This window comes from Diplotaxodon limnothrissa, linkage group LG19 (genome assembly GCF_057381915.1).
Source record: "Diplotaxodon limnothrissa isolate DT_005_m linkage group LG19, D_limnothrissa_male_GT1.1, whole genome shotgun sequence".
Lineage (NCBI taxonomy): Eukaryota > Metazoa > Chordata > Actinopteri > Cichliformes > Cichlidae > Diplotaxodon > Diplotaxodon limnothrissa.
Genome location: NC_140614.1, coordinates 17,348,975 through 17,376,504, shown reverse-complemented (window position 1 = coordinate 17,376,504; position 27,530 = coordinate 17,348,975). Strand labels below are relative to the sequence as shown.

The window sequence follows — 27,530 nt, the reverse complement described above, 5'->3', positions numbered from 1 at the left end:
TTACTGGATTTAATAGCACTTTACTCTGAAGTAAAAGTCTGAATCCCCAGTTTGTCAGTCGCCTCAAACGTTAACAAGGTACTCACAAGATATTTGAAGTACAAGTGACAACGATGAGCTTATGTCATTTAAAACAAGCAAGTTGGCTGTTTGTGGGCACAAAACCCCAAAAGATTGTTAGTGTGAAACCTAGATTTGCTTAAAATGTTGTTGGTATTTATTTATTTATTTAACTTATTTGTGGACTCTGTCACATACTATTTTTCACAGATGTAAATGAGTTAAGCACTGGATGCTGTCAGTTACACAGAAGGGTTTGTTTGTAGTTTGTATTGGTGTTGTGTTGCCAGTGTGCTGTTTGATGATCCAAGACTTTTGAATTTTCATAGTCTTCATTGCAACCTGCTTCAGTACACTAAACTGTTCTGTTGCTCTTTACTCACACACAGATTCTGTATATTCACTATGCCACAGAGCCATTTTCACTAAGAAGGCAAATTTTGCATTAAAGGACAAATCAGTTTTGACTTTTTATTATCTTCTTTAAGACAGTTTATTTGATGTGTAACAATCTGTGTTCAGGGTTTCCCCACAGGTAGAAATGTTACTGCACACACTTCCTCAGTTTCACCAGGAAAGCTGAAAAAAGGCAAAAATTACACATTTAATATTTTTAATTATATCATCATACAATAACTGATACTGGGACTAGATGCGTGGTAACATCTGACCTGTGTGGCTCATTTGTTCAGGGTGAGGTCGAGCAATGTAAGGGATACTCCCAAAAGGTGGGTCGGGGTCTTCTGAAATGACAATCAAACTTGAGTGGAAATACTCAAGGGGACTCTGTGAGACTGCCGTGTTACTTTTAATCACCTTTGTCACTCTCCTCCGATGCCTCGCCGTCCTGACTTAGGTTTTCATCCAGGATTTGGGCTTTCTTGTTGCAGTATCGTCCATCCTTCTGAAGGGCTGGAGCCACCACCCATTCCCGGAGTGGAAGCTCTATGACGCGTTCACACAGTAAAGGGAGTGTTGAACATCGAACTCCTTCCAGCAGGTCGGTGACTTGAGTTATGCTGTGGTATATAGACACAGTTAACAGAGCAGAAAAGACCAATATTTTTAATTTCTGAAAGGTTATTTTTTCCTCATGGCACAGAAGCTGTAGCGTATTTGGTCTCCAATAAATTAGCTAATGTGTGCTGGAAATACTAGCAGGTTAGCTTTGGTACCTTCAGACAGATCAAGGCGGGCTGTTTTCTCCTGTGTCTATTCTTTGTGCCAAGCTAACATTCTCCTGGTTCTGACTTGATATGAAACATACCGATATAACAATAGTAGTATTGTCTTCATCTAATTTCAGCCAAGAGAAAAGTGTTTCGCTTCAGAAAGCAAATAGCTGTTTCCAATGGGCCCTTCTTGTGCTAAGGCCAGTTTCACAGCTAAACTATAGAAATCTGGATCTACAACAAATTTTTCTTCTTTTGCAAGTTTTCCACTTCTCTAGAAAATGTAACCAAGCAGGTAATATTACATAGTGACGAAAAAAAATGTCTAAATCTGCTGGGGTGAGAGGAATAAACTACATTTAGTTTATAAGTAGAAAATGACACGGTCGAGCTTCATACTTGGCGAGGTAGACGGCACACACAGCTCCGGGGTGGAGATGTGGAATCACAGTGGGTAAAACCAGGTGAGGGTTGATCAGATCAAGAGCAACCTGCAGTAGAAATTATCCACTTGATAATCAGATCTACGTCTAACCAATGATGTGTTCAGGTGGTGTTGTACTGATAGAAGGACAAAAAATGTTACAAATGAACATTTCAACCCGACACTGACCGCATGAAATCCCCGACCAGCAAGGAGCGAAGAGGCTGTGCAGAGGTCAGCCTTGTGAAACTGGACGTTATCGGGCCACTCCTCCCCTCGTCGCAGACTCCATGATGTCCTCCAGCGGTTGTAGTTAAGCACAGCTCTCCTGTGATGATCCTCCCTGACTTCTACGCTCAGCACGCTGCCCTTAGAGCCGACTGGGGAAAACAAAAACATAATCAGGCTCCACAGCAAGCAGTTACACTTTGTCTAAATGATTTTTTCCCTGAGGAAATGTGACATCCACCACTTTCCTTCACATCACAGATTTGACTTTTATTGGTTTTCATAAAGATTAATGAGGACAGTCAGCACTTGAGAAGTTGAGTCGTTCCCTGGACAGCAGTTCAAATGGAAATTTGATCCACGCTGTCACCCTTCATCTTTGCCTTATTATAAAATCAGTTCACATAAAACTGTTCATTTAATATGTGCTTTGTGTTCATTTAATGTGTCAGTCTGCTGTAAATCTATTAATTTTTACCTTATGGAAGCACAAGGCCATTGTGTTTACTTTTTTTCTACTTTTTTTTTTAATTTTTTTTATTTTGGGGTTTTGAGCAGAAATGTACAGTTTATATCCTCTTGTGATTAGTGTAATGAATGGGCTTATTTTGCTTAAATTTGAGATGTAGCTAAATTATTTAACCATTTGAACATTTAGTCTGTTTATGTGGGGGGGATAAAAGAATTCGAATAATAACTGTAGCTTATGTTGTTGATTTATTTTAAGTAAAGCCACTTTGAATTTATAAAAACAGACACTTTTGGGAGATCATTAATTCACATTCCGGTTTGCTTTCATTTCCAAATCCCACCCTCCCCACGCCTTTCTTAGTTTTCACCTTCTCTTATCGGAACCAGACCCTCACTGAGTTCTTTGCTCACTCCAACTTCCATTCTCTTTCAAAAAATTTTGCCCAATCATATTTGAGGGTGTGGTCCCGGCTAGTGAAATTGAGTGAAATTCTTTCATTTTATCACCTGCCTGCATATCCAGATATGTCAAATGGAAGAGAAAAACAATCTGCTATCAACTTCTGTGTGTAGCGAAACTGGTGATCGTGCTTCCATATACGAGTTCAAACCTGCTTTTGACAGGAATAGAGACATGGCCCCCGATCCAGATCCTGACTCCAGGACACAGTCTCCCTCTGTGACGTCCATCATCATTAACATAGAAGCTGCATCCTGAGGAAAGAAAAACATTCAATAGATTATCTGTCAGAAAACGCTGAAGCTGAAAGGCAACTGTGTACATATATCATTCATTTACTGCTCTCTACCTTAGGGTAGGCAATTGCAGGTCCCCGCTTCATACACAGCACATAATCCTCCAAACTAGCTCGCCTTATAAAGATGGGGACCCCCCGGTGGGTCTTCAGAAACAGCCCTGCTGGCTGCCCTGCAATGTCATTGTGCAGTATGACCCCCCAGCTGCTCTCCAGACGGGCCCCTGTCTGCAGCTGGAACATCTTCCTGAATTCCACGCGCTTCTTTCTGCGATACTCTGCAACAAGCAGCTCTCCACAGGTAAGCAACCTTTCCCCGGGCAGAGCCGCCCACACTTGCTTTTCCCGGTGATGAACTGAGCCGGTGTCCAACTCTTCTGCTCCAACAGGTGGACTGTGAGCCTCATGTTCAGACTTTTTAACGATATCCTCATCCCCAACTTCTACCTGCGTGCGATTTGGGACTGATCCTTGGATCTCTGCCCCCTTATCTGACTCCTGCTCTCTCAGCTGCATCACCTCAGGGCTCAATGCGTCCTGGGGCAGCAGGCCACTGATCCTCTCCAGCGGGGACAGAGGTCTCCTCTTCCTGGATGTCACCTTGGTACTCAGGCGTGAATAGTCGGAGGTGCCCTCCTTATTATCGTTACGCTTCACAGCAGCACCTGAAAAAGTTCTTGTGTCTCTGACACTTTCACTGAGATTCACAAGTAAATCCCTGTGCCGGCTGTGTCTCTGACTGGATGCCCAAATTGTCAGCGTTCTGTGCGTAAACACAAGTCTGTGGAGCGCGACTTTCAAAGCCATTGCGACATTCAAAAAAGTGACAAGGTGGAAGCTGTGGTGTCGATCCCATCCAGTAAAGAAAGCAGAAAAACCTAGAATGACACAAACAGCGTGTAGACCTGCGGATTAAAAGCCAGAGCAAAGAAACATTAAAGGCTGCTTAAATGGAACTTACGCTGTAAAAGCTTTCAATCAGTTTACATCCGTTTCTCGATAACCAGGCTGTTTACAGACTCAAGGAGGACACCATGCTGGACACTGACATGTGTACAACGTCACAATTAGGCGACTGCTGTAATGATTAAAATCTACCGGCAGAGGGCGATGTTGTAACTTATATGCCTCATTCAACTATGATTTAAAAATGTAAAATAAAATGTAATTTTGTATTATCACGCCTAATTTAATATTCCAAACTTTTCGATGAATAGACTTTTTATTACGGTGTGACTTTGAACTCTTTGGATTATCTTTCAAACCGTTTCCATCGACAGTTTTCGCTCTACTTTACAAGCATAATTAATTTCACACTAAATTTCACAATAAAAATGTTTTCAACAACAGGAGATTTATTTAAATGGAGAACGAGAATCATTTTAATGAATAGAAAAGTTGAACTTAGGTTAACAATTTTGTTTTATTTGGAAAAAAAATAATTCACAAATGTAGGTTTGTCAATGATGTGTATAGTATGGAAATTTGTTTCTGCCACGAGGGGATGCAATCCATAACTTGATATTTGGAGTTGGGTATCTCAAAATTTCAAGTTTATAAGTCACACAGATGCGTGATCAGCACTACTTGATAAGTTATTTAAAGCTGTTTAGTCTAAAATGAAGCATCCCACAAATTATTCTCTTAAAAACGAATTAAAAATGTATTTTTAGTTTAGCTCTGACCCCTTTTACTGGTTTATTGCTTTGTACAAGTTGAATCTATTTTGGGTTTTTATCTTTGAATTTACTTATTATATATTAGCCTGTGTTATTGGTCGGTGCGAAATAATCTGCCATTTGTTGTTAATTTTTGAATACACATGATGTTCAGCACAATAAAAGGAGGAAAAATGGGCAAACAATGAAACTTAAAATAATTATTTAATGAAAATACAACGCTTGACTTTAGTATTTTAGTACTCATAAGAAAAAATTAAAAGATGTAAGTTAGTAATTTAATGTTTTAAGTAATAACCTAAAACATTAACATCATTGGACAGCCTGTTCTACAGCTGAGAATATAAAACTGAGTGCTTGAGAGCTGTCAGTTGTAGAATTTGCAAATTTGGAACAACTTTTAAGGTGAAAATAACTTCAAACAGTAACACGTCTAAAAGGAAAATTTCTGTCTTCTTGACATTTAATTTCATATGATATTAATATTTTGAAAATTTGTGTTGAGTTTATGTTATTTACAGCAAAAAAGCTGTATCATTATTATTATTTATGAACTTGCATATATAAACCTGAATGTGGACATGTACACTGGATGAGTTCATTTGTTGGTGATGCATTCAAGAGCCTTGGGAGAAATTTACAGTGTGGGGATATGAAGATCCTATAGGATGATACAGAGATAAGTACCCTACAAATTGTGTTATTTATAGGTAGTTGTAAAATAAATGGGAACACCCAAGTTACGACCTATTTTGTCAGTACAAGTAAATGCATTGACCGATTGTAAAGGCTGATATTTACAACTAAGGATATGCTTGCTTTGGAGGGAAACATGAACACAGCATAAATCAACCTGCTTGTTGTCTGGAAGGAACAAGATTTCTGTATTTACGCTGCCCTACAGATATGTGGTGGCTAAAAAAAAGAAAGAGCTATTATTTAAAATCATACATTTAATTCATTTTTATTCTATTTACCATTGATTAAAAAAGGAAGAGATATATTCTTTTTTTAATTATAAACTGAAACAAAATAGTTATCCCAGTGTATATATATGTCACTTTTTTTAATGTTGAACATGCTGTATTAATAATACAGCACAATGCTACCGTGGTTTGTCTCACAGCAACATTTCTGTTTTATCTTTGATCATTTTATACGCACGAAATCGAAAAAAAATACTTGATTAGTACCACTAAGACACATGAAATACAAAATAAAGAGTAGTAAGAGGAAACAGGAAACCGACACGAAACAGCAAGGAATTCTAGCGGATAGATCCTGACTATTGCTGGCTCTTGCACTGATATTTGGCAAGAGAAATGACTGTTGAACAGAGCAGTGGTTAGCTGCAAAGATTAGGTCGATAAGAACAGGGTTAAAGGTCTACTTGACTGTGGAGACTCGGCTGATGAGAAGTGTTTTTTCGGGCTAATTGCTGCACTGTAAGAAATCATAAAGTGTGAACAGTTAGTTATTGACGACTAGGAGGCAGTAACGCAACCTGAAATGTTACCTGCTGCCGGGAAAACCCAAAGAAGAACGTAATACGAAGCGAGTGGGAGGTGCTGGGACAAAGTGCGCATGTGCTCAGAGGGCCACACGTGGGTTGTGTACACCACGGCGCACGCACGCAGACGCAAGTAGCGCTTCAGAAATGGCGGCTGACGGTGGCAGTTCTTCGCTGCAGCTACCCTGCGTTTTTTCACCTAAATCACGACAGTTCTTAGCGCTGTGTGCCCAGGATGGCAGACTTCGAATTTGGAACACAGATAGTAAAACACTTCACCAGGAATACGTGCCTTCAGCTCATCTGAGTGCCACCTGTACGTGCATAGCCTGGGGACCATGCCGGACAGTCAAGGTACGTGAGGCTGTTGTTAGCGTCAGTAGCTAGCGAGGCCCGAATAAAGCCGCATTTGACAACGTGATATAAAGGAGCAGTTGTTAAATCGAGAGAAGTGTTACTTTTCAAAGAGTGAAGTTTTTACTCAGCGCGGAAGGCCCTGGCGTTTGCCGTTTGAAATGCTTTACGGAGCTGACAGACGTGGTTAGCGGCGGAGCCACGTTAGCAGCTCGCTAGTTTTCCACAGCTGCGAAGAACGCACATGTTAGTCCCACATGGTGGTCCAAGCAAATGACGAACATGTCTTAATTTCGTATATTATGGCGAAGTTAGTCTGAAAAACTCTGAAAGTGGCGACTTTAACTAAAAAAGATGTTTTTCTTTGTTTTTAAATGGTTATTATGGTGAATTAACGAGTTATTGAAGTTAGCATCAGCTCAGCGGAGCGTGCCACCATGACACTTCTAGAAGCAGGGTCCGCTAGCTGTACCTCAGTTTATCGAGGGGTAGTTTGTTAAAAGTTTGTTACGAGGCCAAAGTAAACATAAATTGGGCGCTGAAAGTACTGCAGTTTTAAATCCACGGATGATAACTGAGATTAGAAAACTAGTTTTCTGTTCTCGGATTCAGTTTTATGATTCTTTTAAATGTCATTAAGACGAGAAATTGTTTGCAGTTATTCTTTTAGCAGTCACTGTGCTGCCGTAGAATTGGTTTAATATATGGAACGTTAATACTAGGCACTAATGCCGCCGTATTCAGTGATGCACTGGTCCTGTTTTCAGTCCCCATACAGATTCCTGGCTTTGATTATATGTTAGTGTTGACTTGATACCAGGACCTGAAAGAAATTCTATTAATTCTAATTGCTTTACATTATGTATAATATCATCACCTTAAATATGCTTTGTGTCAGGAGGGGCCTCAGAGGAAGAAGAGGAAATCGGAGGCGGTGCAGGTGGAGGAGAAGGCAGACCTGTTGGCCATGGGCACAGCAGCTGGAACTGTGCTCATCTATAGTACAGCAAAGGGAGCATTGCATTGCACCCTGGTAAGTTTGGGACCTTACATGGTTTGCAAAGAATCGCTTCTTTGCAACCTTATGCAGGATGAAAAATGTTATGTTTTTCTTTGTATTTTTGTCTTTTGTCAGAGTTAATATTTTTTTTAGTGTTACACTCACTTTTTTTCCCCAATATAATAGGACTAGTTGTTTACAGTTGCTAACTGTGCAATTTGTGTGCCAGGATGGAGCCCACAGTGGAGGAGTGAACTGTGTCCAGTGGCACCCTGAAGAAAGCTTATTATACAGTGGTTCAGATGACACAAACATTGTAGAGTGGGACTTGCAGACTGGCAAGACAAGAAGGTCAGTAACTACTTTCTCTTTGGGATAGTTTGTTTAAACCAAGAACAAATGACCAATCACTGATCAATACATTTCCTGTAATGATAACTGGTTAAAAACTGGTTTGTTAGCCTGAAAATTATTTCTGATATTTGCTATTTAGGCTCTCTTTATTTGTTCATGCTGCAACACAGTTTTTTCAGCTATAATACAATTAGTTGCCATTGTTTTATAAAAACCTGTTTTAGGTTGTTTAATAGATATCCCTTTAAAGTCACACAATGTTATCTAGTAATGTATTTGTCAGAAATTGTCTTTGTGCAGCCAGAACTGTTAGAAAAGAACAGTCCAACACGGTGGTGGACGGTGTCATGCTCACTGTCACAGGCTTCTTTAACACATTTGGACTTGAAGTGCTTCCTACATTTAAACAAGACAGTACTTTAGAAGCATAAAAAGACATCTGTAAACACTTGAATGTTAAGAGAAGTTCTAAATACATCTATGTGACATTGCAAGTTTGTTTGTGAGAAACACTTGAAGAGTTCACACCTGAAAATCTGTTTTTCAAAAAGGATGTCACATTCTGGGTATAAATCATGTCCTTCTTAAAGTGTTTATATTTTTGACACTAAACTATCCTTCACATAGAGCGTATATTGTAATATTACCTCTTAAAATTGCACTGTTTCCAAAAGGACATTGTTTTCTTGTTTTTCTACCTGTAGAAACAACACTGGTGATGAGAAAAGTAAGAATGTGGTTCCAGCTTAAGCATGCCTGTCTTTCACAGACCCACCAAGGCCTAAAATACACCAGCATCATTGAACGTTATACCATCAGACATTTACTATCACTATATTTCATCATGAAAGCCTCTTGTCTGGTGACAGATATATTAGCTACACAGGCACAGTCAGCAGCAACAATCATGAGCACTAATGCCACCATGAATCTTCACTTGATGCTCAGTAAAGCCCATTCGAGGTGCACAAAGTGGGTTGGAGAGTGTTTGTTTCTTGCTGTTATTAGGAGAGAGCACCAGTAAATAGTATGCTGTTGGCCATAAACTTTTTAGGTTCATCACTTCAGTAGGAGAAAGAATAATGCAGTGATAGAAAACACCAAGGTGTTTCTCACACATCACACTTCACAAGTCATTATCTTCTTTTTGTTGGTGCAGTTAGTGGAGCATTTCGTTTAACTGCTTGCATCAACCAAACGAGTTCTACTTTGGTTTAGAGATGGACCGATCCGATATTACGTATCGGTATCGGTCCGATACTGACCTAAATTACTGGATCGGATATCGGAGAAAAATAAAAAATGTAATCCGATCCATTAAATATCACGAAAGCACCTCACAAAACTTGCAACACGCCGTAACTCACCTCAGAACGTTAGCATGTCGGAGCAGTATGCATCACGTGATAGAGCAGCTGTGGCATGCGGGACCTGTCGGTGGTCTGGATAGCATTTGGAGCTTCGCTAGCAACCTGGCATTTCATCTCCGACAAAGTTATCCCCGAGAGAAGTAAAGCAAGTGTGTAAGTCCATCTCTGAATGTTTGTAAAGCATTCCCACGTTAAGCTTAACGAGCGACTGCCTCTCGCTCTCCGGCTGCTACTTCAATCGTGAAACTGCTTAATGATCAGCTGATCGGCTTTTCTGTCGCGAGTCTGTCTCTCGTTTGTTTTTGGTCCACTTTGCACCAGAAAGAGGAAACCAGCGGCTGAACAACAGCAGCACGTTTAAGCTTGATAAGCTGTTGTTACAATTTATTTAATATTACTTTCTACACCAGGATCTTTTTCTACGTAGCTGACGGCTGGTAACTGTGCAGGGGCGGATCTAGCAAAGTTTAGCCAGGGGGGCCGATAGGGCATTAACTGGGAAAAGGGGGCACAAAGACATACTTTTCTTTCTTATTCTCATTTAAAATGTCGAGCTTTTAATAAATAATTATCTGACACCCAAAGTTTTAATTTGATGTAAAATGAATAGAAGTCAATTACTGTATATAGTGACTATTAAGTCTAATATATATACCCTAGTAAGCTATAGTACATTTTCCTTTGGGAAGGTACCATCTGTGCAGTCTGCAATTTTGCTGAAGAAAGATGTTGAATCTATTTAATATTTCTTGAAAAATAATTGATTTCTGTGCATTTTTTTTCACACTGCATCAAATTAAGGTTGATTACGTTGATTAAGCATCATGAGGTGGAGCGTGAGGGGTGGTTCCCTATTTTTTCTTTATTTATTTTTGTTGTTGCTGGGAGTTGGAGCCCTATTAGTTAGGTTGCTTAATATTTACGCTAAGTACTCTTTAAAATACCAGAATAGGGAGGATGGTGTAGGTCTAAGTTTATTAGATTGATCAGTATTGCTGAACTATGAAATATTTTTTTTGTATACAGGTATAACAGAATAGCTTTAGTGTAGTTGTTGTTTTAAACTTGAGTATGAACTTGCAGACTTGCAAAATGCAGCAAGATATTTTAAAAAACAGTTTTGTTGATTAAAAAACACTATATCGGATTCATATCGGTATCGGCAGATATCCAAATTTATGATATCGGTATCGGTATCGGACATAAAAAAGTGGTATCGTGCCATCTCTACTTTGGTTGTTGTGTGGCCAGCTGTCTGAAGGTTGTCAAAGTGGTGCAAGTGCCATTCAGGTCCAGCTTTCCACATCGATCTTTGCTAACCTTAAAAAGACTTCAATTTCATTCAGACTTAAATGGTTTTTCACTCTGTGCTCACTAGAGCAGTTTGTGATTTAAGGGATAAGAAAAGGGTGTTGTTGTTTTTTTCTTGCTGTTTTTAAAAGGTTGAATGGGCTGCTGATATTTAAAGCTGATCACGAGGAAAGAGGAGAGGAAAGTGCTTTAATGTGGTTTCTATGACATCAAAAAGAAAGCATGAAAAAAACTTAAACTTAGGAGATGTAGTCAGCTGCCTCTCCAATGAGTCTTTCACCCTGCAGATGAGCTCAAGCTTCACTGCCTTGGACTGCAGTTGGTCTTGTTCTTCTCTTCAGCGAGCTTCACATACTCACACATGACAGTACTCTGCCTCATGCAGGTTCTGGTTAGTGGCCTTGCTCACAGTGGCTCTCCAGAGTGGATTGAGAACTAGAAGATGTAGTCCTAAATACGGGACTTGAAATATGTATGACTGCAGGACAAGATTCTCTCTGGAGAAGCAGCTGAATGAGGACAGCTACAAAACAAAAAGTCTAAGAAATGGAGGGGGGAGTGCCAAAATGAGCCACTAGATGTGTGTGGTAGATGTTAATATATCATGGAAGCCTGCCCCGATTAAGTTGTTTTATGGGAAAAGCTAGTAGTGAACCTAAAATTGTCATCGTCTCTCTCACAGTAAGTGGAAGGCAGACCATGCAGCGGTGACCAGTTTGTGTGTGAGCCCTGATGGTAAACTGCTGCTGTCAGCTGGACACATAATAAAGATGTGGGACTTGGACACCAAGGAAGTTTACAGGGTGAGCTAAATTCCAGATTCTTTAAAAAAAAAAAAAAATTATTATTAGACATAAGTCACCTAATAAACTTGGTTTTAATGCAGATATGTTAGTCACACTCCAGAAGAGTCAGTAGTGCTTTACTTAGACCTGAACTCAGCTGTTTTTTTTGTTTTTGTCTTTTTCCTTGCAGAAGTTCACAGGCCACTCCACGGCTGTGACGACCCTGCGCTTTGCCACCACACGACCCCCTGACAGCAATGGCCTCTACTTTCTGTCAGGTGCTGCCCATGATCGACTGCTCAGTGTATGGTAAGTGCAGAGTTGATTTTAGTATGTTTGATGTTGTGTAATTAAGTGCATGTATGAAAATGCACTGCAGTCAGATTTGCATGACTTAATTCAAAGCTATCTTACTGAAGGCAAGTACGAGAAGATGGAAAAGACAAGAACTCAGTGGTGTCCTTCACACTGACGGATGAGCCGCAGCACATTGACCTCGTTACATCCAACAGCAAGGAAGAGGTAATGCATTACTTCTCCTGTATGTTAAATTACTTGCAGTCGGTCTTTAACAGGGTAAAAGATAATAACTTGAAACAGAGTCGTAGGCTCTATGTTGATAATTTTCTTAATTAGGAAATGAGAAAATATTCATACGTTTTTTTTAGCAAACGCTTAGAATTTAATGATTCAAAGCATTTGCTAAAACGTGTCTTCTGTACTGCGTTTCTGTTAGAACTTTTGTTCTTAAATATTTTTTCATGTTAGTTCTCGTGTGTGAACATTTTGGGCTTTTTTGTGTGTTTTACAGGCAGTGAGGCTGGCAGTGGTGTGTAAGGATGGGCAGTTGCACCTCTTTGAGCACTTTTTAAATGGGTAGGTTTCTAAAACACTAGTTTTATACAAGACAATGTACGGCAGTGCAGGGTAATGGGATGAAATATTTCGGCAATAAGCATTCATCTTCTGCTCAAGAGAGGCTGTGTTGCACTTTTCATTGTTTATAACATTGTTTATTACATCCAAGTGGCTTCCTACAATCTTTGATCTTATACAAATGCAAAGTGGACAGGTTAAAAAAAAATCCTGACTGCATTTATCAAACCATAGACTGCAGTAGAGCCATGGGTAGGCAGGAAAGTATGGACTGACTGCAGCGTAATAAGACCAACATTTGCATGTGCATTAACACTAGCACTGAGATTAAAAAGCTAGTAAAAGTGAGACAGCCAAAAATAAAATGATCCAAAATGATGCAGAGAAAGCAAGAGAGAACAGGGTGAAACGGAAGGGCAGCATGAAAAATTAATAAATAAATGTGTGTTTGACACGAGCAGGTAGCAGAGTGTCCTTGGCTGAAAGCAATAAAGAGAAGAATGAGTTGCACTGCACAAATAGTGCAAACTGGAGAGCTGCCAAGCAAAATTTAAGCATAAAAAACATTAAATTCTACTCTTTAGAAAGATGTGTTTTAAATGTTTCCGATCAGAAATTCTTAAACGATACAATACATACATTTGTTCAGTTTTTCCTTCTGGCCATCACAGGAGAGCTCACATTGTCTCGGCCCCCTTTCTGCTAATAGTCATCAAAAAAGCAGTTAGTCACTCCGTGGTGGATGAACTTGACTTTTACTTTCAAGGATCTATCAAGGATCCACCAGCCCACAAGGTGTCAGTTTTACAAGAGCTTTTATTGTTCACTAAAACGAGCACAACAATGAATGGATTTACTGTAATCTCAACATTAAGTGTCCAAGTAACCCTCCAAAAGCCGGTTGCTTTCTTGCAGCTTGTTTTTGTCCAAGTCATTGGTTGTGATGTTTGAGAGAAGACTGGCTCACAGAGGACTTTGTGTAACTTCTGTTGCTAATTGTTCAGTTACACCCGTCAGCGTCAATCTCCACCCTGCAGTTTTTCAAGGTCCCTCAAAAGGACCACATCTAAAAGAGATCCTACAGCAAGCAAGCCAGACTGCCTAAATGGCCCTTTCAATAGAAAACAGACTGCTGTTCCACTTTATCTAGACTTTGTGGCACCAGTGCCATCCTTTTGAAAAATTAGTCTAGAACCCTGAAAATTGGTGCATTTGTAGCTGAGGAGCCCCTTTTCCATTAGTACCTACTTGCCAAGGTTTTCAGGGTTTTCCATTAGGTCATAATACCTGTACCAGGTACTAAAATAGTACCTGCTCGGCCAGGGTTCCAAGTGACCTGAGCAGGTACTAAAATGTGACGTCGTCAGACAGCACGCCACCGATTGGTTGGTCATTGGCACCCCTCAATGAGTCGGGAGAGTTCACAAAAAAATCTAATCGCAGTACTACAAAATTTAAAATGTATGTCACATGGATTTCAGGTTGTATATATTAAATACCACCAAGTACATGTTCAGCAATTTTGTATGCTGTCTATGCTAATGGTTGGTTTGTCCCCTCAGCCCCTGTAAGAAGCCCTTGTCACCATCATGTACGGTGCAGATGTCAGACACAAAGGAGTCCCCGATCCCAATCCCACTGCTAGCAGCGGTGCTTGGAGCGGATACTCGAACTGTGATGCTGGCGTACGGCAACCACCTGCAGCCAGTAATGGAGAAAGTGGTGAGTCTTCTGAAGGAAACCGAAATACACAATGTTATATAATAAGTAACCTGGACAGTCATGTGTTTTCTTTTTGTGTGTGTTTTTTGTTTGTTTGTTTTAATAGCCAATAGGACAGTTCTTTCCTCTTATACAGGAAAAATTTCAACTAATTTACAGTCTTTATTTAATCTGGGAAATTTAATGAAGTAAGTTGATGTCCTGGTATATCATCTTGTACAGTATAATTAATAAAATATACTTTTTTTTTTTTTTTTTTTAAATCTACACTGGGTGCCCTTCCTGGCACAGCCCCAAAGAGATTTGTGTCTCCTCTAAGGATCAAGTTGGGGATCTCTCGTTTATTAGGCAAACACGTAAACCACTATACAGAAACTGGCAAAACATCTGAAGTGGAATTCATGCTCACATTAACACCACAGTCATGCGTGGGCTACCAGTAACCTGATAGGAGCTGCATGTTTTAATGAGCACCTTGATCACTTGAACAAGAGTCATGGTAGCATTCTTATTGGACCCCATTAAACTATATTAAAATATTACTTTAAAGACTACATCAGTATGAATACATGTACTAGAATTAACAGATACACACATGTCAGTACCTGCCTAGTGTCTCTACAACAAAGTTTCTTTAACACTAAAAACGGTGCTTGTTTTGAATAGGGCCATTAAGACCAATAACCTCTACAAATACCATTATATGTTGACAGCTCTGTTTCTAATTTGCACTGTGATGCATTTCATTAATTCCAAGTTTGGTCCTTCACTTTCATAAAGTGTATGTGAGGGACATGGGTAGGTCAAGCTTGGTGTCTATACCTTCTAAAGCCGTAGTCTCAAGATTGGCCAAATTCTCATTGGTCAGACAATCACTAGGATTAGTTTCAGAACAAGAAAAGCATGGCATCATTAGCCTTACAGGGTTGGTCAATAATTCTTTGGCAGCACAAGAACGGAGCACCTGTGGAAACAGATTTGGACTTTGTCCATCAACAGGAGACTGCTAGGGCTGATTTGGTTCATTTGAACATTTACTACACATTTGTCCAACGACGAGGAGGTTAAATGTCTCACAGAGTAGTGTAGTGAAAGATAAACTTATGCTGAATAGCCCTAAGACTAAATATGTCATTGTGCCCTTAAGATCTGCAAAGGCCACAAAATCCACACTTTACATAACACGATTTTCACCTCTTCATCATTTATCAAATATTTGTGTGTTTACATCCAACTGTTCTCTCTGAGGAAGCTGCATCAGGCTGTGCACTCACCGGGTGAATTTCTTTAGGAGCACAGTAGAGAGCTTTTTGTCGTGATTTTATAGTTGCTTTTCTTATTACCATTTTTTGTTTCTTTTAGAACTACTTTTATCCTTTGCTGTTGGTTGATCCTCTCCAAACAGAATTTCATTGCGTCTTTCTACAAATAGAGAATGTTAATTCTTAAGTAGTGAGCTCAAATTACAAACGCCGTCATCTTCAAAGAGAACATCTGTGTGGCTGCGTTCTCTTAAAAAGGCTGGCCAAACAGCTGGAGTAAACTTTGCAAAAAGGCAGCAAGGCACATCTCGTCCGGCTCTAGGGTCCAATGAAAGTATTAGTTATGGCAACATTAAGCTGGATGATCAGTGTTCTCTCATTTAAAATAAAAAAATGATTTATTGATTAGAATTGTTTATTTTTGTTCATGACATGAAGTCCATAAGTTATTCATTAATATTTCATGTGCTGCTATCACCATTTGATGTAATTATAGGCGGGTGCACACATGTCTCTGGTTATCATTTCATTCTAAAATGTGATGTTCAAATGATTTAATACAATCCAAGTAATTGCCTTTTATCTTTGTTTATAAGTCCTTTAGGCTGATAAGGCTGCCGGTAGCATGTACCTCATACACTGGCACATTTTGTTAATTAAGAGATAACATATAAATGACAGACCACTGATTTAACAGATTACTGCATATCTCACGTCTGAAAAAAGGACTTGGAGGTGATGAGCGCCTGACAGTGTACAGCTGATAAATAATACAGTGTTGTTTTTGTCCGTAATATTCATCAGGTTTGCTCACACTTACCTGTCAACCTTCTTTCCTCTCATCTGTGCAGGAGATCAACACAGCAGAGAGACATGTGTGTTTGACCCGGGATGTTCAGACCACTTTGTCCCTTTCCATGGAAACCACAGTCTCCAAGGTAACAATCAAGTCTTCATTTTCTTCACTATGTCAAGAAGACTGGTCTGGACAGGTTATTTGCCAGTCCATGTGCACTCTAGATAAACTCCCAACAGTTCGAGCCACAGAAGTGGAGGGTGAAAAAAAAAAATTATGAAATTGCTTCTTCCAGGTGAAAACTCCAATTGTGAATGCCAAGAGCAAAGTGCTGGTCCCAGGACTTCCTGGTCACAAAGCCCCACTTAAAGGAACCTCACAGGGATCAGAGAAGAGGAAAAAAGACACAGACACCAAAGAGGTAGGCTCAGCCTCCGGATGAGTGCATCTGTCAGTCTCTCTGATTCTGACAGCTTTTTGGCTTCGGCCCCAAAACGACTAAATGAGCATAAATGTCTCCACCACATTGTTGGCTCAGTGATTAGTCACACACCAATCAGTCAAGAGAGGCTGTTAATATGGGCTCAAATTGTGGTCATAAATATTTTGTACTTGTAAATCAGTTTTGTACTTGTGAATCAGTTTTGTACTTGTGAATCAGGATTTGTATGTGTAAAAAGAATTTGTGTGCATAAAAAAGATTTGTGTGTGGACTTAGCCAAAACATACGTGTGAAACTCTGCTCTCAAGTTTCAAGTTACAAGTACAAATTTTGACATTGGTCAATGTCATGTCAATCACAAATTTAACTGTCCAATCAGAGAACAGATGGGTTTGGCTGTCGATGGGGCGCTTTTTTGAACTGCAGGTCCTTGAAGGGTAATACAGTTTGAAGCTGGATGATCTCTGTATAAATATCCGATAGCAGCTAGGTCCCCTAACTTTCAGTAGCTGTTGAAAGGATAAAGTTGTGGTATATCAGTGGTTAGAAATACCATTATTACTTTAGGATTAGTTTAACACAAAGTCAGGGCTGACCCGCGACCATTGCTGTGAGTCACAGTGCGCAGCATAAAGGTACTTTCACATCGGACGCAGCATGTGCTGCTAATGCTAACTGCTAACTAAAAGCCAAGGATCCAGAATTTGTTGCGCTGGCTGCTGGGCTCTGTGGGTTTTTGCGGCAGCGCTACCTGTACTACATGCACCTGCTCCTTGTCGTTTCTATCTCTGACTTTATGTCCTCTACAAGAGTTTGTGGGAGGTTTGTTTTTTTTTTGTTTTTTTTTTTTACCTTCAAATGTTCAATAAAAATAAAAACTCGGACCACCACAGACTGTTTTCCTTCGTGGTGATGAAGGAAAACGCTGGGCTGGGATGTAAAAGGGCATTTATTCCCTCAGGACCTGAAGCTCCATAAAGCACCCCTCCAATAGCCAAACCCATCTGTTCTCTGATTGGATTGTTAAATTTGTGATTGACATGACATTGGCCAATCAGAAGAAAGGAAGAAAAATAGTGTCAAAATTTGTACTTGAAACAACGTTTCACACGTATTTTTTGGCTAAGTCCACACACAAATCTTTTTTTTTTACGCACACACAAATTCTTTTTACACATACAAATCCTGATTCACAAGTACAAAATATTTATGACCACAATTTGAGCCCATATGTTAACAGGTGATTTATTATGAGAAGGACATTGTTACAGTGAAAGTGCATACATCCTCATCCAACCCACTCAAAAGCCTGTTTGCATCTGATCATTTATCATTCTGCAGTAGAGGGTTTCTTTGTTTTTTCTTAAAGTTTTGCTTCCTCATTCGACATTGTTCATTCATTTGAAAGGTTCAGAAACTCTCTCAAAGATTAATCACACTAAAATTTATGCATATGTGGTATTTTAAGTGTTATAGATGTTTCTGTTTTTGATGTAGTTTTGGTACTAAACTCTGTTTTGAAGTTTGCAACCCCCCTGGCTAAAAGATAACTCTGCTTCTCTGCAGATGTCAATAGCAGAGCGACTTGGTGAAATTGATCTGTCTACAGTCTCTGAGAAAGGAGCATCTAAAGGGACGGCTTCGTTAATGACAGACAATTTTGCAGTTCTGCTGGTGCAGGGCCTGGAGAGCAATGATGCTAGCATCCTGAACGTAAGTTCTCCTTACAGAGTCTGATGAAAGGCTTAAAACTTTGAGGTTGAAAACAATCTCAGTTGATTCCGGTGATAAAATTCAATATCAATCCCCAAAACATCTTTCAAAAAAATCTTTGAAACCATCTGTGAAAGTGTTGACTTTGATCAACTTCCCACAGTAATGCGAGGTGAAAATAAATGGAGCCAATTCTTCTGGCACGTCTTGGGTTTTACATTAACTTGTTCTGTGCAAACTTCTTTTCCCCCCTTTGCTCCTAAAGAAAGTTTTCCAGACTCGCAAAGAGATGGTAATAAAGAAGACGGTGGCTCGGTTACCCCTCTCTGCAGTTCTACCATTAGTGGAAGAAGTAAGTGTCCCCTTTATGGTCAAAAAGCAACATTTTGTGTTCCTGTGAAGGGATGGGATGGTCAGGATTTTTCAGCTTTCATCAACTTTTTAACATTTATATCAGCACCTGGTAGTACATATTAGGCTCCACAATCAAAATACAAAAACTAGACAAATGTTGCACAACCTGTGTGGCATATTAGAAGTTTTTGGCTCTCAGTTTTTTGTTTTTTTTTAATCTTTGTGCCGTAGCATCTAAGAGCTAAGAGTCTTGAACTTCCCATTCCTACTACAAAGCTACATTAACCTGCATCTATGTTTTGTCCTGTTGTCAGGATTTGTAAGTAAACTCATGTTAACTGGAGTTTTTAATAAACCCCGTATCTCCTCTGCAGCTCACGAAGAGGCTCCAAGGGCACCCGTTTACGTAAGTGAAAGCTTGACGGATCAGCTCGGCATTTAATTAGCTTGAGTTCAGTGTTTGTCCACATCAGACATTAGTCACTGATGCAGTTATTTGTACTGCTGCTTTTTATTCTGCGTGCCTCTGGCATATGGCATCATAGTGAGTGCTGCAAGAATGAGGCCAAAACTAAGAAGTGAGCTAACATCTTGGAACTGTGTTGGTCTCATTAAACATTTCATTAGATGATCAACACAAGCTTAAGACATTTTTGCTTTTGTGCTACAATACACAGAATGCACAAGTAAATTCCTCCCATGTGAATTTTAAAGTTAAGGTGTAATACATTAAAGGTGTTTGCTATCAAACATCTAAATGAAACTATGGAAAACTGTTGGGAGAGTTATATGGAGGTTGAAGTATTTTGATTATAGCATAACATTGGCATTTTACATTTATGCTTCAAAAATGTTTGTAGATTATCCTGCTGAACAAAATATTCAAGTGAAACCTTAATATCCCACAGAGCTTGTGGAAGAATTGCTAACTAACTGAAAGGTGAACAAAAATCACTGTCCCTGCCTCACTCCGAGTATGAAGCTGGCCTGCTCCCTTTGCTTGACAGCATATACATTTGTTCTTTCTTACAGGGCAGCCTTAATGGTACGGTGGCTCAAGGCTGTACTTATGCACCACACATCATACCTAGCATCGGTGAGTTCACTCTGCCTGCACTCGCTTTAATTCCTGCACTGTCATTTGTGTAGTGACACACGCCAACAGTGCTTATTGATGCATAAGGCCAGAAAGCAGCCATTCATATTTAATGAATGCATATTGGGATGTAGATTCGTGTTGTCTGACCATCAGTGTGGCTCTGACTAAAAATATCCTCACAAGCAGGAGGTGCTTTGATTGACATTCAGCTTTCCAACCTGCTGTTCATACCACTCTAAACAAGAGGAAAACTAGCTTTTTGTTGACCCTTCTGCTTCCACAAAACAGCTGGAATGTCATTATAATTTTAAATGTAAGCTGAAGCCTGGCATGCTTCATGTAAATATCACCTGAAAGGAATGGTTAGCAGAGGAGACAAAGCTTTGGCAGAAGCCACTTTGGGTGCTTTCTTGTTGTCTGCTGAAATGTTTTTACCTTCAGCTGATCTATCTGTGTATCCAACAGCTGCCAGACCTTGTTACCCAGCTGGGAGTCCTTTATCACATGATTGAGAGCAGAGTGAAGATGTTCCACAAGCTAACAAAGCTGGATGGGAAGCTTTATCTCCTAATGACACAGGTAAGTGCCAACATATGCAGTGTTGTGCACAGTATCATTAGCTTTAAGTATTTTCAAATGACTGGATTTTGAGTGTTCGAGGGGTGAGTCGTGTGTCAGGGACGACTTGGATGGCTTCCCTCACGAAGCTGCTGTGTTTAGCGGCACCCTTAAAATGCAGAATGTCCTCCCCGCTCACTCTTGTTTGACGTTTAACTGTGAAATACATCAAATCCAGGATCCGGTGTGAGATAGAGGCATGGTTTGTATTTGAGGACAAGTAAAGGATGAATATAGTGAATTGTGTCAAAACAATAAAAGCCTAATGCTTTTCTGTTTAGATTTATTTAGAGAGGAAAGTTTGAATGGAGTGTTTTTTTTTTTTTTCCCCCCTTCCTGCAGTTATGCTCCTGTAGGCAATGTCAGTTTTACATTATGTTCTTCCAGTAATGTGTACATAATGAAGATCCATTTTACTAGTAAATATTACAGCTTACTCCTTGAGGGAAAGACTTCTTTAAATAGGCTGTGTATAAATAACAAATGTGCCGATGTATGCAGAATGATTGTGTTATGTTTCAACCTATTATTGAGTAGCTGCACAACATTTGTGTGTAGATTTGTAAAGAAGCTTTAAACATTGGAAACATGTAACTGTAGTAACAAAAATGACATGATAAAATGGAGACTAGGCTGTCCAAAACAAAGGGTCTTTCCTTATACATACATTAGAAATGCGACGCATCATTCAAATCAGTGTTTGAGGACGACAGTCTGACTTCACAGGAGCTTTCTTTATCACACAAAGAACGCATGTCATTGTCTTCTCCCCACTTCTGCTCGTACACACCTGGGAGCTGTGAGGCTGTGAAGACGCAGGCAGAAAAGTTTGAATGTTGTTTCTAAACATTTGGTGACTGCTTTGAGAGCTCCAGGTGATCGGTTTTGTAAAACTGAACTCGGCTTTGTATTGTTCAGCGTTTGATCGTGAAAGGTGCTCTATTTATCCCTCAGGAGAAATTATTTTGCCACAGCAGCCTTAAATGCAAACCAAAAATCCCGGAACTTAAATTACCCAAACAAGATAAGAAAGCAGACAGATTAGACTGTGTAACTACACTGTAACAAACAGATGTCACACTATGCATGTACAATTTTATGCAGATATGAAAAAATTGCATCCTTTAAGGCTATTTTTCACAGTCTAGTAAATAATCAGCCAACTGTAAGGTAGTATAAGAATAGGTTGCATATAGTTGAGATAAATATATCCATAGCAGTGTGACATTTCTCTCAGACACAGCCAATCAAGCAGTCTGATCTTGGATACACCAGAACAGTTTATGCTATTTGTATCCATAATAGCTCCTGAAAGTATATAATGAGCACTCTGGCAGTGTACACTTTCAGTAATAAGATGACGTTTGCTCATTATGGCAGTTTCTTTATGAGCTGAAATGGAAGGGTATAAATCCCAATGTGGCAAAAACATGTGCACACACTGATTTGAGTTTAGTTTGTAGGTTTCTGGTGCTGGGTGTGTTTGGTTCTTTTAGTTTTGTTTCTTTAGTAAAACCAATAAACCCCCCCCCCCCCCCCCTCCCCTTTTTTTTGTCTAGTTGTAATTACAAACTGCACACATAGTAATGCTGTATAAGTATGTGATATTGAAAACTGTTTAAGTGAAAAAACATTTTTCTTGCAGATAGAACAAGAAAACATGTTTCAACCATGTATTTTTAGTCATGTTTTTAATGTTGAGTTGAAAAAAAAAAGTCTTGTGCTGTATCTAAAACTGTTTTCCCTTTCACCACCAGATGGCGACAAGTGACAGCAGCAACGTGGTTTCAGATGTTGACCACACAGCTAAGCTGGTCTATGAAGACGGTAAGTGTTTGTTCTTCTGTTTAGTTTCACTAACCTCCCCAATCCCACCTTTCTCCTCTCAAACTTACCTCTCTTGTGGCATCAGTTCCTTCAGATTTCATGCAGATCATTGTTACCTGTGAATAATGCAGTCCATCGAGCAGAGGGTGTGGTAGCTAGCTGTATTAAAATAATCATTGTTTTTTCAGCCTGTACTCTATCTCTTGTACATTTTCAATGGGTGATTGACTGGATTGACTTCTTGAAGGTGATGGAGTGCAACAGGTCACATCGATGCCCTGCTTGAGTCTCCGCACTGCTACGCTATTGTCTTCTCATTATTTTGACTGGCATTCATTATCTTGTCATTTCACCTCAACTCATCTGGGACTCTGGCTGAAGACTGCGCTGAATCGGTTAAGATTTATGAAAACAGCGTTGGCCATCATGCAGCCACTCTTGGCAATGCATTGCACGGAAACATGACTCCTGTTGCCTGGCAACCTGACCGGCAGCGTTCAGATCCTCCCCTTTGAGGGAACAACAAGGCCCCGCTCTGTTCGCTCTCATTTCTCATTACCGTACTGTATAAAACGCTTTATTGAGCCACATAGAAAATTGGCTTTCATGAAATAATTAACCTGCGCCTTGAGTTCCAATATCCTCGTCAGTGGTCCAGGATGTGAAGGTTCATTGAACAAATAAAATAAAAAAAAAAGTTCATAAAAGAAGCCGCTGAACAGGAAGCAGAACTTTGTTCGTAGTGTCAGGAATGATGCTGTGCTCTGAGCTTATTATGGGTCCAACTTGGGAATCTGACAGGAAGCTTTAAACTGCCAGACTAGTCAGAAACAGGAATGATTAAGCCATCTCTCTGCTACCTAATTGTGTTAATTGTTGTTTGTGTGAGTAACATTAATTATACATTGATTAGTCCCAGGCACGATGCAGATAACACTGCCAGTTAGAAAATTGTATTTGTCATTTTGTTACATAAAATCTGCATTTTCACAAGTGGCAAAACTCTTTAAAAAAAAAACAACTTTTTATCCCTGGCTCCAAACACACGCTCACAGAATGGCTAAGAGCAGCGGTCTCCAACCTTTTTTGCGCCACGGACCGGTTTATGCCTGACAATATTTTCATGGACCGGCTTTTAAGGTGTCGCGGATAAATACAACAAAATAAAACTAGTACTGGTGCAGAAAAAAATAAGATTTATTCATAACACACGTGAAAAGACCCAGGAAAACAGAGTTAACGATAAAAAACGATAACAAAGTAACGCTAAAAACCAATAAAAACCCTGAAAACCATACATTTCACACCCGAGCCTCAACTCTCGCGGCCCGGTACCAAACGGCCCAGGGGTTGGAGACCGTTGGCTAAGAGCATCTTACAAGGATGATCGTGCACTTCAATTTGTGTCCACTTTTCTTTACATGGTTTGTAAAATGGAGCTTTCTTTAATGTCAGCTGGCGTCATTACCGAAGAACTGACCAGCTTCTCTCACTACTTGGCCTTTTAGACTGTACATAAAAGATGGATGAAGCTAAGAAAAATGCTGCAGTACTGAATTGCCTTAACCCTTTGTTCTGGGCAGCTGGGGACAATGGCTCTTGAACTTTATCTTACTTAATCTGACCTCAGTGATATCTTTTCTGACCAGTTTATGGTCTGAGTTGTTCATTTCAGTTCATGAAACGGAATGTTTATCTTTTAAAATATGGTAATTGAGTCAAATAGGAGGATAAAGTCGGGTATGCTGCCCATTTGAGAACCCTTTGATGGAGGGCTAAACAAAGGTATTTGAAACCATTAATCAAATTCTTCAATAATGCAGACTTTGCTGTGTAACTGTGCAGCATCTCATCTCATCGCATTGTGAATTGCAGGAGAGTGTCAGATGCTGTCTTGCGCTGTTGAACACTTACATACTGTAAAAGCATTTAATGGCTTATTTTATAAAATCCTGAATATAACTTGATGTAACCATGTTGACATTGTGCTGTTGTAATTTTTACTTACCGAGGCTTTAAAAAGCATCGATTTTTGTTTTTTAAAATGAGGCAGCAACCCTCTTTATGATGTCGCCCTCGCAGTGTCCCATATATTCACGGTGATTACTCCTGCCTGGTTTTACTGTTGGACAGCATGTAAGCATATTTACAGTTATGACATATAGCAGCAGAGTGTTTAGCGAGGTCTGTAACCAAGCCTGGCTGGTCAGTGTGCAGGCAGCAGACAGTGGCTGGCTGATATAATGGGACCGATAGAACCATCAAATCATAATGACCTCCAACACTCCTGCATCATAAAGTTCATATTGTTGTCACAACTAAATGGCCCTGCTGTAGTGTTGAAATGCAAATACCTTCCTTCACTCTGTATGAAATGTAAAGAACTGAAGCATGAAACACTTCCTTCCTTCTTTCCTTCCTTTCTTTCTTTATTACCTTTGTGGAAGGTTTGTGTTTGTGTGGAATAAAAACTTGTTTGGCTTTGTCAGCTGAATGATTTGTTTTCCTTTGCCTGCGCTTTTCAGAGTCATCTGATGAAGATGAGGCATCTGGTGATGAAGGTCTTCCCGATGAAGACTCTGATGTAAGTTAGACTAGAAATTTACATTCTTAATGAACTGTTTTTCCAGCTCTTCCTCGTGCTATTTTTGCACATTAAGGCAGTGTAAATTTGATGAGACACAGCAAACAAATATCAGCCAGTGCCATCTATGACTTTGTAGAAGCTTTGCAGATATTAGGCAACACTGGTGCTGGGAAGGAAAACAAGTAGATTAGTACCCCTCATGCTGTCAGGCTGTCCATTTCTGAGTTAAGCTGAAGTCTTATATTTGTGTCCTCAGCACTGGGAGGAGGATGAGGCAATGACAGAAGACAACCAGGAGGAATCGGAAGACGAGGATCCCGGCAGCAGAACAGAATCCAAAGCAAACGGCGAGGAGGATATGGAGCATGAAAACGAGAGTGAAGAAGAATGAGAACACAAACACCAATCAAACATAAAACGGACCTGAAAGAGTTACATATACTTTCATTTTATTTTCATGCATTTGATTTTATTATTGGAGTAGAATGCAATTTTGCAGAATCAAGGGACACATTGAAACGAGGCCAGATGGCCCCCCTGCCTCGCTGCAGCTCAATTCAGCCGTGGGTTTGGAATTGTCGAGCTTGTCTCTAAAAACTGAAAGTTCCTCGACTGATTTCGTCCATCTGCACTCCGACTTTACACCCCGATGTGTTTGCATTGACTGCCAGGCTAATTTGGTTGTGTTTAGTTGACCTACGTTCTTGAACCTGCATTCCAAATTTGATGTCATAATGTTAAAATGGTATAAGTATGCATGTTCAACTTTTCATTTACAGCACTGTGCGATCGGTTTATTTTAACTCAACTCTGTAGGCTATTTGAAACACCTGCAGAAATGCAAACACGGAGCAGGAGTGGAGTTTGGATGTAGCTCCCCCCATCCCGGGGTCTGTGTTTGTGCAGCATACCAGAGGTGGCATTGCCAGGCAGGACCATACATCATGTCCCCCGCAATGTAAATCTGTATGTACAGTGAAGTGTTTGTATGAGCTCTTCCCTCTACAGCCACCCCCAGAAAACCTTGGGATTAAATGAACTCCTGTAAAGTCTCCTAAATGCTGTTTATTTTTTCTTTTTTGTTTTTTTACCGCCTTCAGATTTGTTTCAGATTTGCAGCCTTCTCGTTTTTAAATGTGTTCTTTTTGTGTTTAATATCAGGACATGTCTTTATGTCCACTGCCTACCACCCATAGTGACAGGGGCAACAGAGGACAAGAAATTGTGAACTTTGCTCGAGTGGGTGAATAAATGGGTTTTCAAAGTGGCTTGTGGTTTCCAGGGTCATGGACATATTTTAGAAATGTAGGCAGCTTCAGAGTTGAGATGGGTATCTTTTATAGACACTCATTAAGAAAAGATTGATGTAGCCTCTATTTCTGTAAAATGAAGCAAATATGGAAGTGCCTTAAACTTGCATTTATTTATTTATTTTTTTTCTAATGGCCAGCCTAGAGGGGGGGCAGCAGCTCCGGTTACAGAAAATTGTCTGATTCTATAAAAGTCTAAGAGAAAACGGTCCTACAGCTCACTTGATTTATGACCCAAGTAAAAATTTTCTGATGGGTTTACGGTCTCAGTCGCTAGTTTCAAGTCTTATTGAATACAACATAATTTATTTTTGCCTTTTAAGGCATTTGTTTGACATTTATTTGAAAGTGGGAAGAAAGTGAGGGAATGACGAGCAGCAAATGGCCCGGGGCGCACAAACCAGAGCAGCTACAGAAAAGACTTAAACCATCAGTACATGCTTACTCTCCCAGTTTAAAGAAGAATTCACAAGTATGTGTTAGGCCAGGGTTATAGACAGTTTTTTTTTTCTTTTTTTTTTTTAAGAGGACCAGAAAGTAAATGAAGAGCTACACATTGAATAAATAGAAACATGACACAGACTGCAGAAACAAGACAAAGCAATTCATTTTGATTGCCAAAAAAGTGCTTCAAAAGAAAAAGGAAAAAAAGGCCTGGATCATGAATCACCTGAGATCGGTTTCGCTCAGTGAGAGTAACTATCACACGTGATACCATCACTACAAACCTACATCATTAAAAGCTATGGTACATGATAGATTTTAATTCCCACTGGAAAATTCCTGTGCCCTTATTTTAAAATCTCACCCACAACTAATTACCTAGTAACCCCTCCCCCTTCTCTATTTCACTACTGGTATCCTGATTATGTCACTATCGTAGAAATCCCCAAAGGCTCTTACCCTGCCGTGTAACAGAGTTCAGCTACACCACTGGCCTACAGCTGATGACGGTGTTTCTTCTGTTGTGGAGAGATCTACTGTGAACTGGAGGGTGACTCCAGAACCTGCAGCAGGTGGAGAACTGTTTCATGTGTAGCTCACAGATGCTGCAGAACAAGGTCTGACAATGCAAACCACAATTATAGACAGCGGAGTTCAAGCTTTTCCACGTAATGAGAAACTTACTGGAGAAAGTTGATATGCCTTTATTTATGGTCACAAAGTATAAATGATTTGGAAGTGCTACAGGCTGGTGGATTGTCCAGGGTGTACCCTACCTCCTGCCCCACTACTGCTCTTGTGTGTTTTGTCTGTACTGGCAGGGCTGTGGTGTTTTTTTTCAAGATCTTCTTGCGGATAGAAATTTTTGTGGTGCTAAAGGTACATGTGGATGACTGACAATGAATATGACACCTGAAACAAATGCAGAACATCACATTTGCAGAGGCATGATGCAATTTACTATACATCTGAAAATCTAAAGATTTGGGATTTGTTTAAAAAAAAAA

The 27,530-nt window shown here is 39.8% G+C and overlaps 2 protein-coding genes across 3 annotated transcripts; one reads left to right on the top strand and one right to left on the bottom strand.

The window, feature by feature from the left end:
* Positions 1 to 578: 578 nt before the first annotated feature.
* On the bottom strand, positions 579 to 4,153 carry trmt61b (tRNA methyltransferase 61B). 2 transcript variants are annotated; one of them, XM_085343165.1, is made up of 8 exons: positions 4,072 to 4,153; positions 3,165 to 3,988; positions 2,967 to 3,069; positions 1,846 to 2,036; positions 1,632 to 1,723; positions 877 to 1,079; positions 732 to 803; positions 579 to 639 (listed from the first exon to the last, which is right to left on the bottom strand). In XM_085343165.1, exons 2-8 carry the CDS (start codon positions 3,915 to 3,917, stop codon positions 605 to 607), a joined length of 1,449 nt encoding a protein of 482 aa, XP_085199291.1. In that variant the 5' UTR covers positions 3,918 to 3,988; positions 4,072 to 4,153; the 3' UTR covers positions 579 to 604. The 2 variants fall into 2 exon arrangements, with proteins under 2 accessions (XP_085199291.1, XP_085199292.1); XM_085343166.1 differs by having other exon boundaries at positions 732 to 800.
* A 2,286-nt stretch (positions 4,154 to 6,439) lies between these two features.
* Positions 6,440 to 25,968, top strand: wdr43 (WD repeat domain 43). Its single transcript, XM_085343092.1, has 18 exons — positions 6,440 to 6,653; positions 7,552 to 7,686; positions 7,883 to 8,004; positions 11,371 to 11,491; positions 11,664 to 11,782; positions 11,893 to 11,995; positions 12,285 to 12,349; positions 13,912 to 14,071; positions 16,185 to 16,271; positions 16,425 to 16,550; positions 18,138 to 18,284; positions 18,550 to 18,636; positions 19,013 to 19,044; positions 19,671 to 19,734; positions 20,203 to 20,316; positions 22,113 to 22,182; positions 24,708 to 24,766; positions 25,026 to 25,968. Exons 1-18 carry the CDS (start codon positions 6,447 to 6,449, stop codon positions 25,158 to 25,160), a joined length of 1,953 nt encoding a protein of 650 aa, XP_085199218.1. The 5' UTR covers positions 6,440 to 6,446; the 3' UTR covers positions 25,161 to 25,968.
* The last annotated feature ends 1,562 nt before the right edge of the window (positions 25,969 to 27,530 follow it).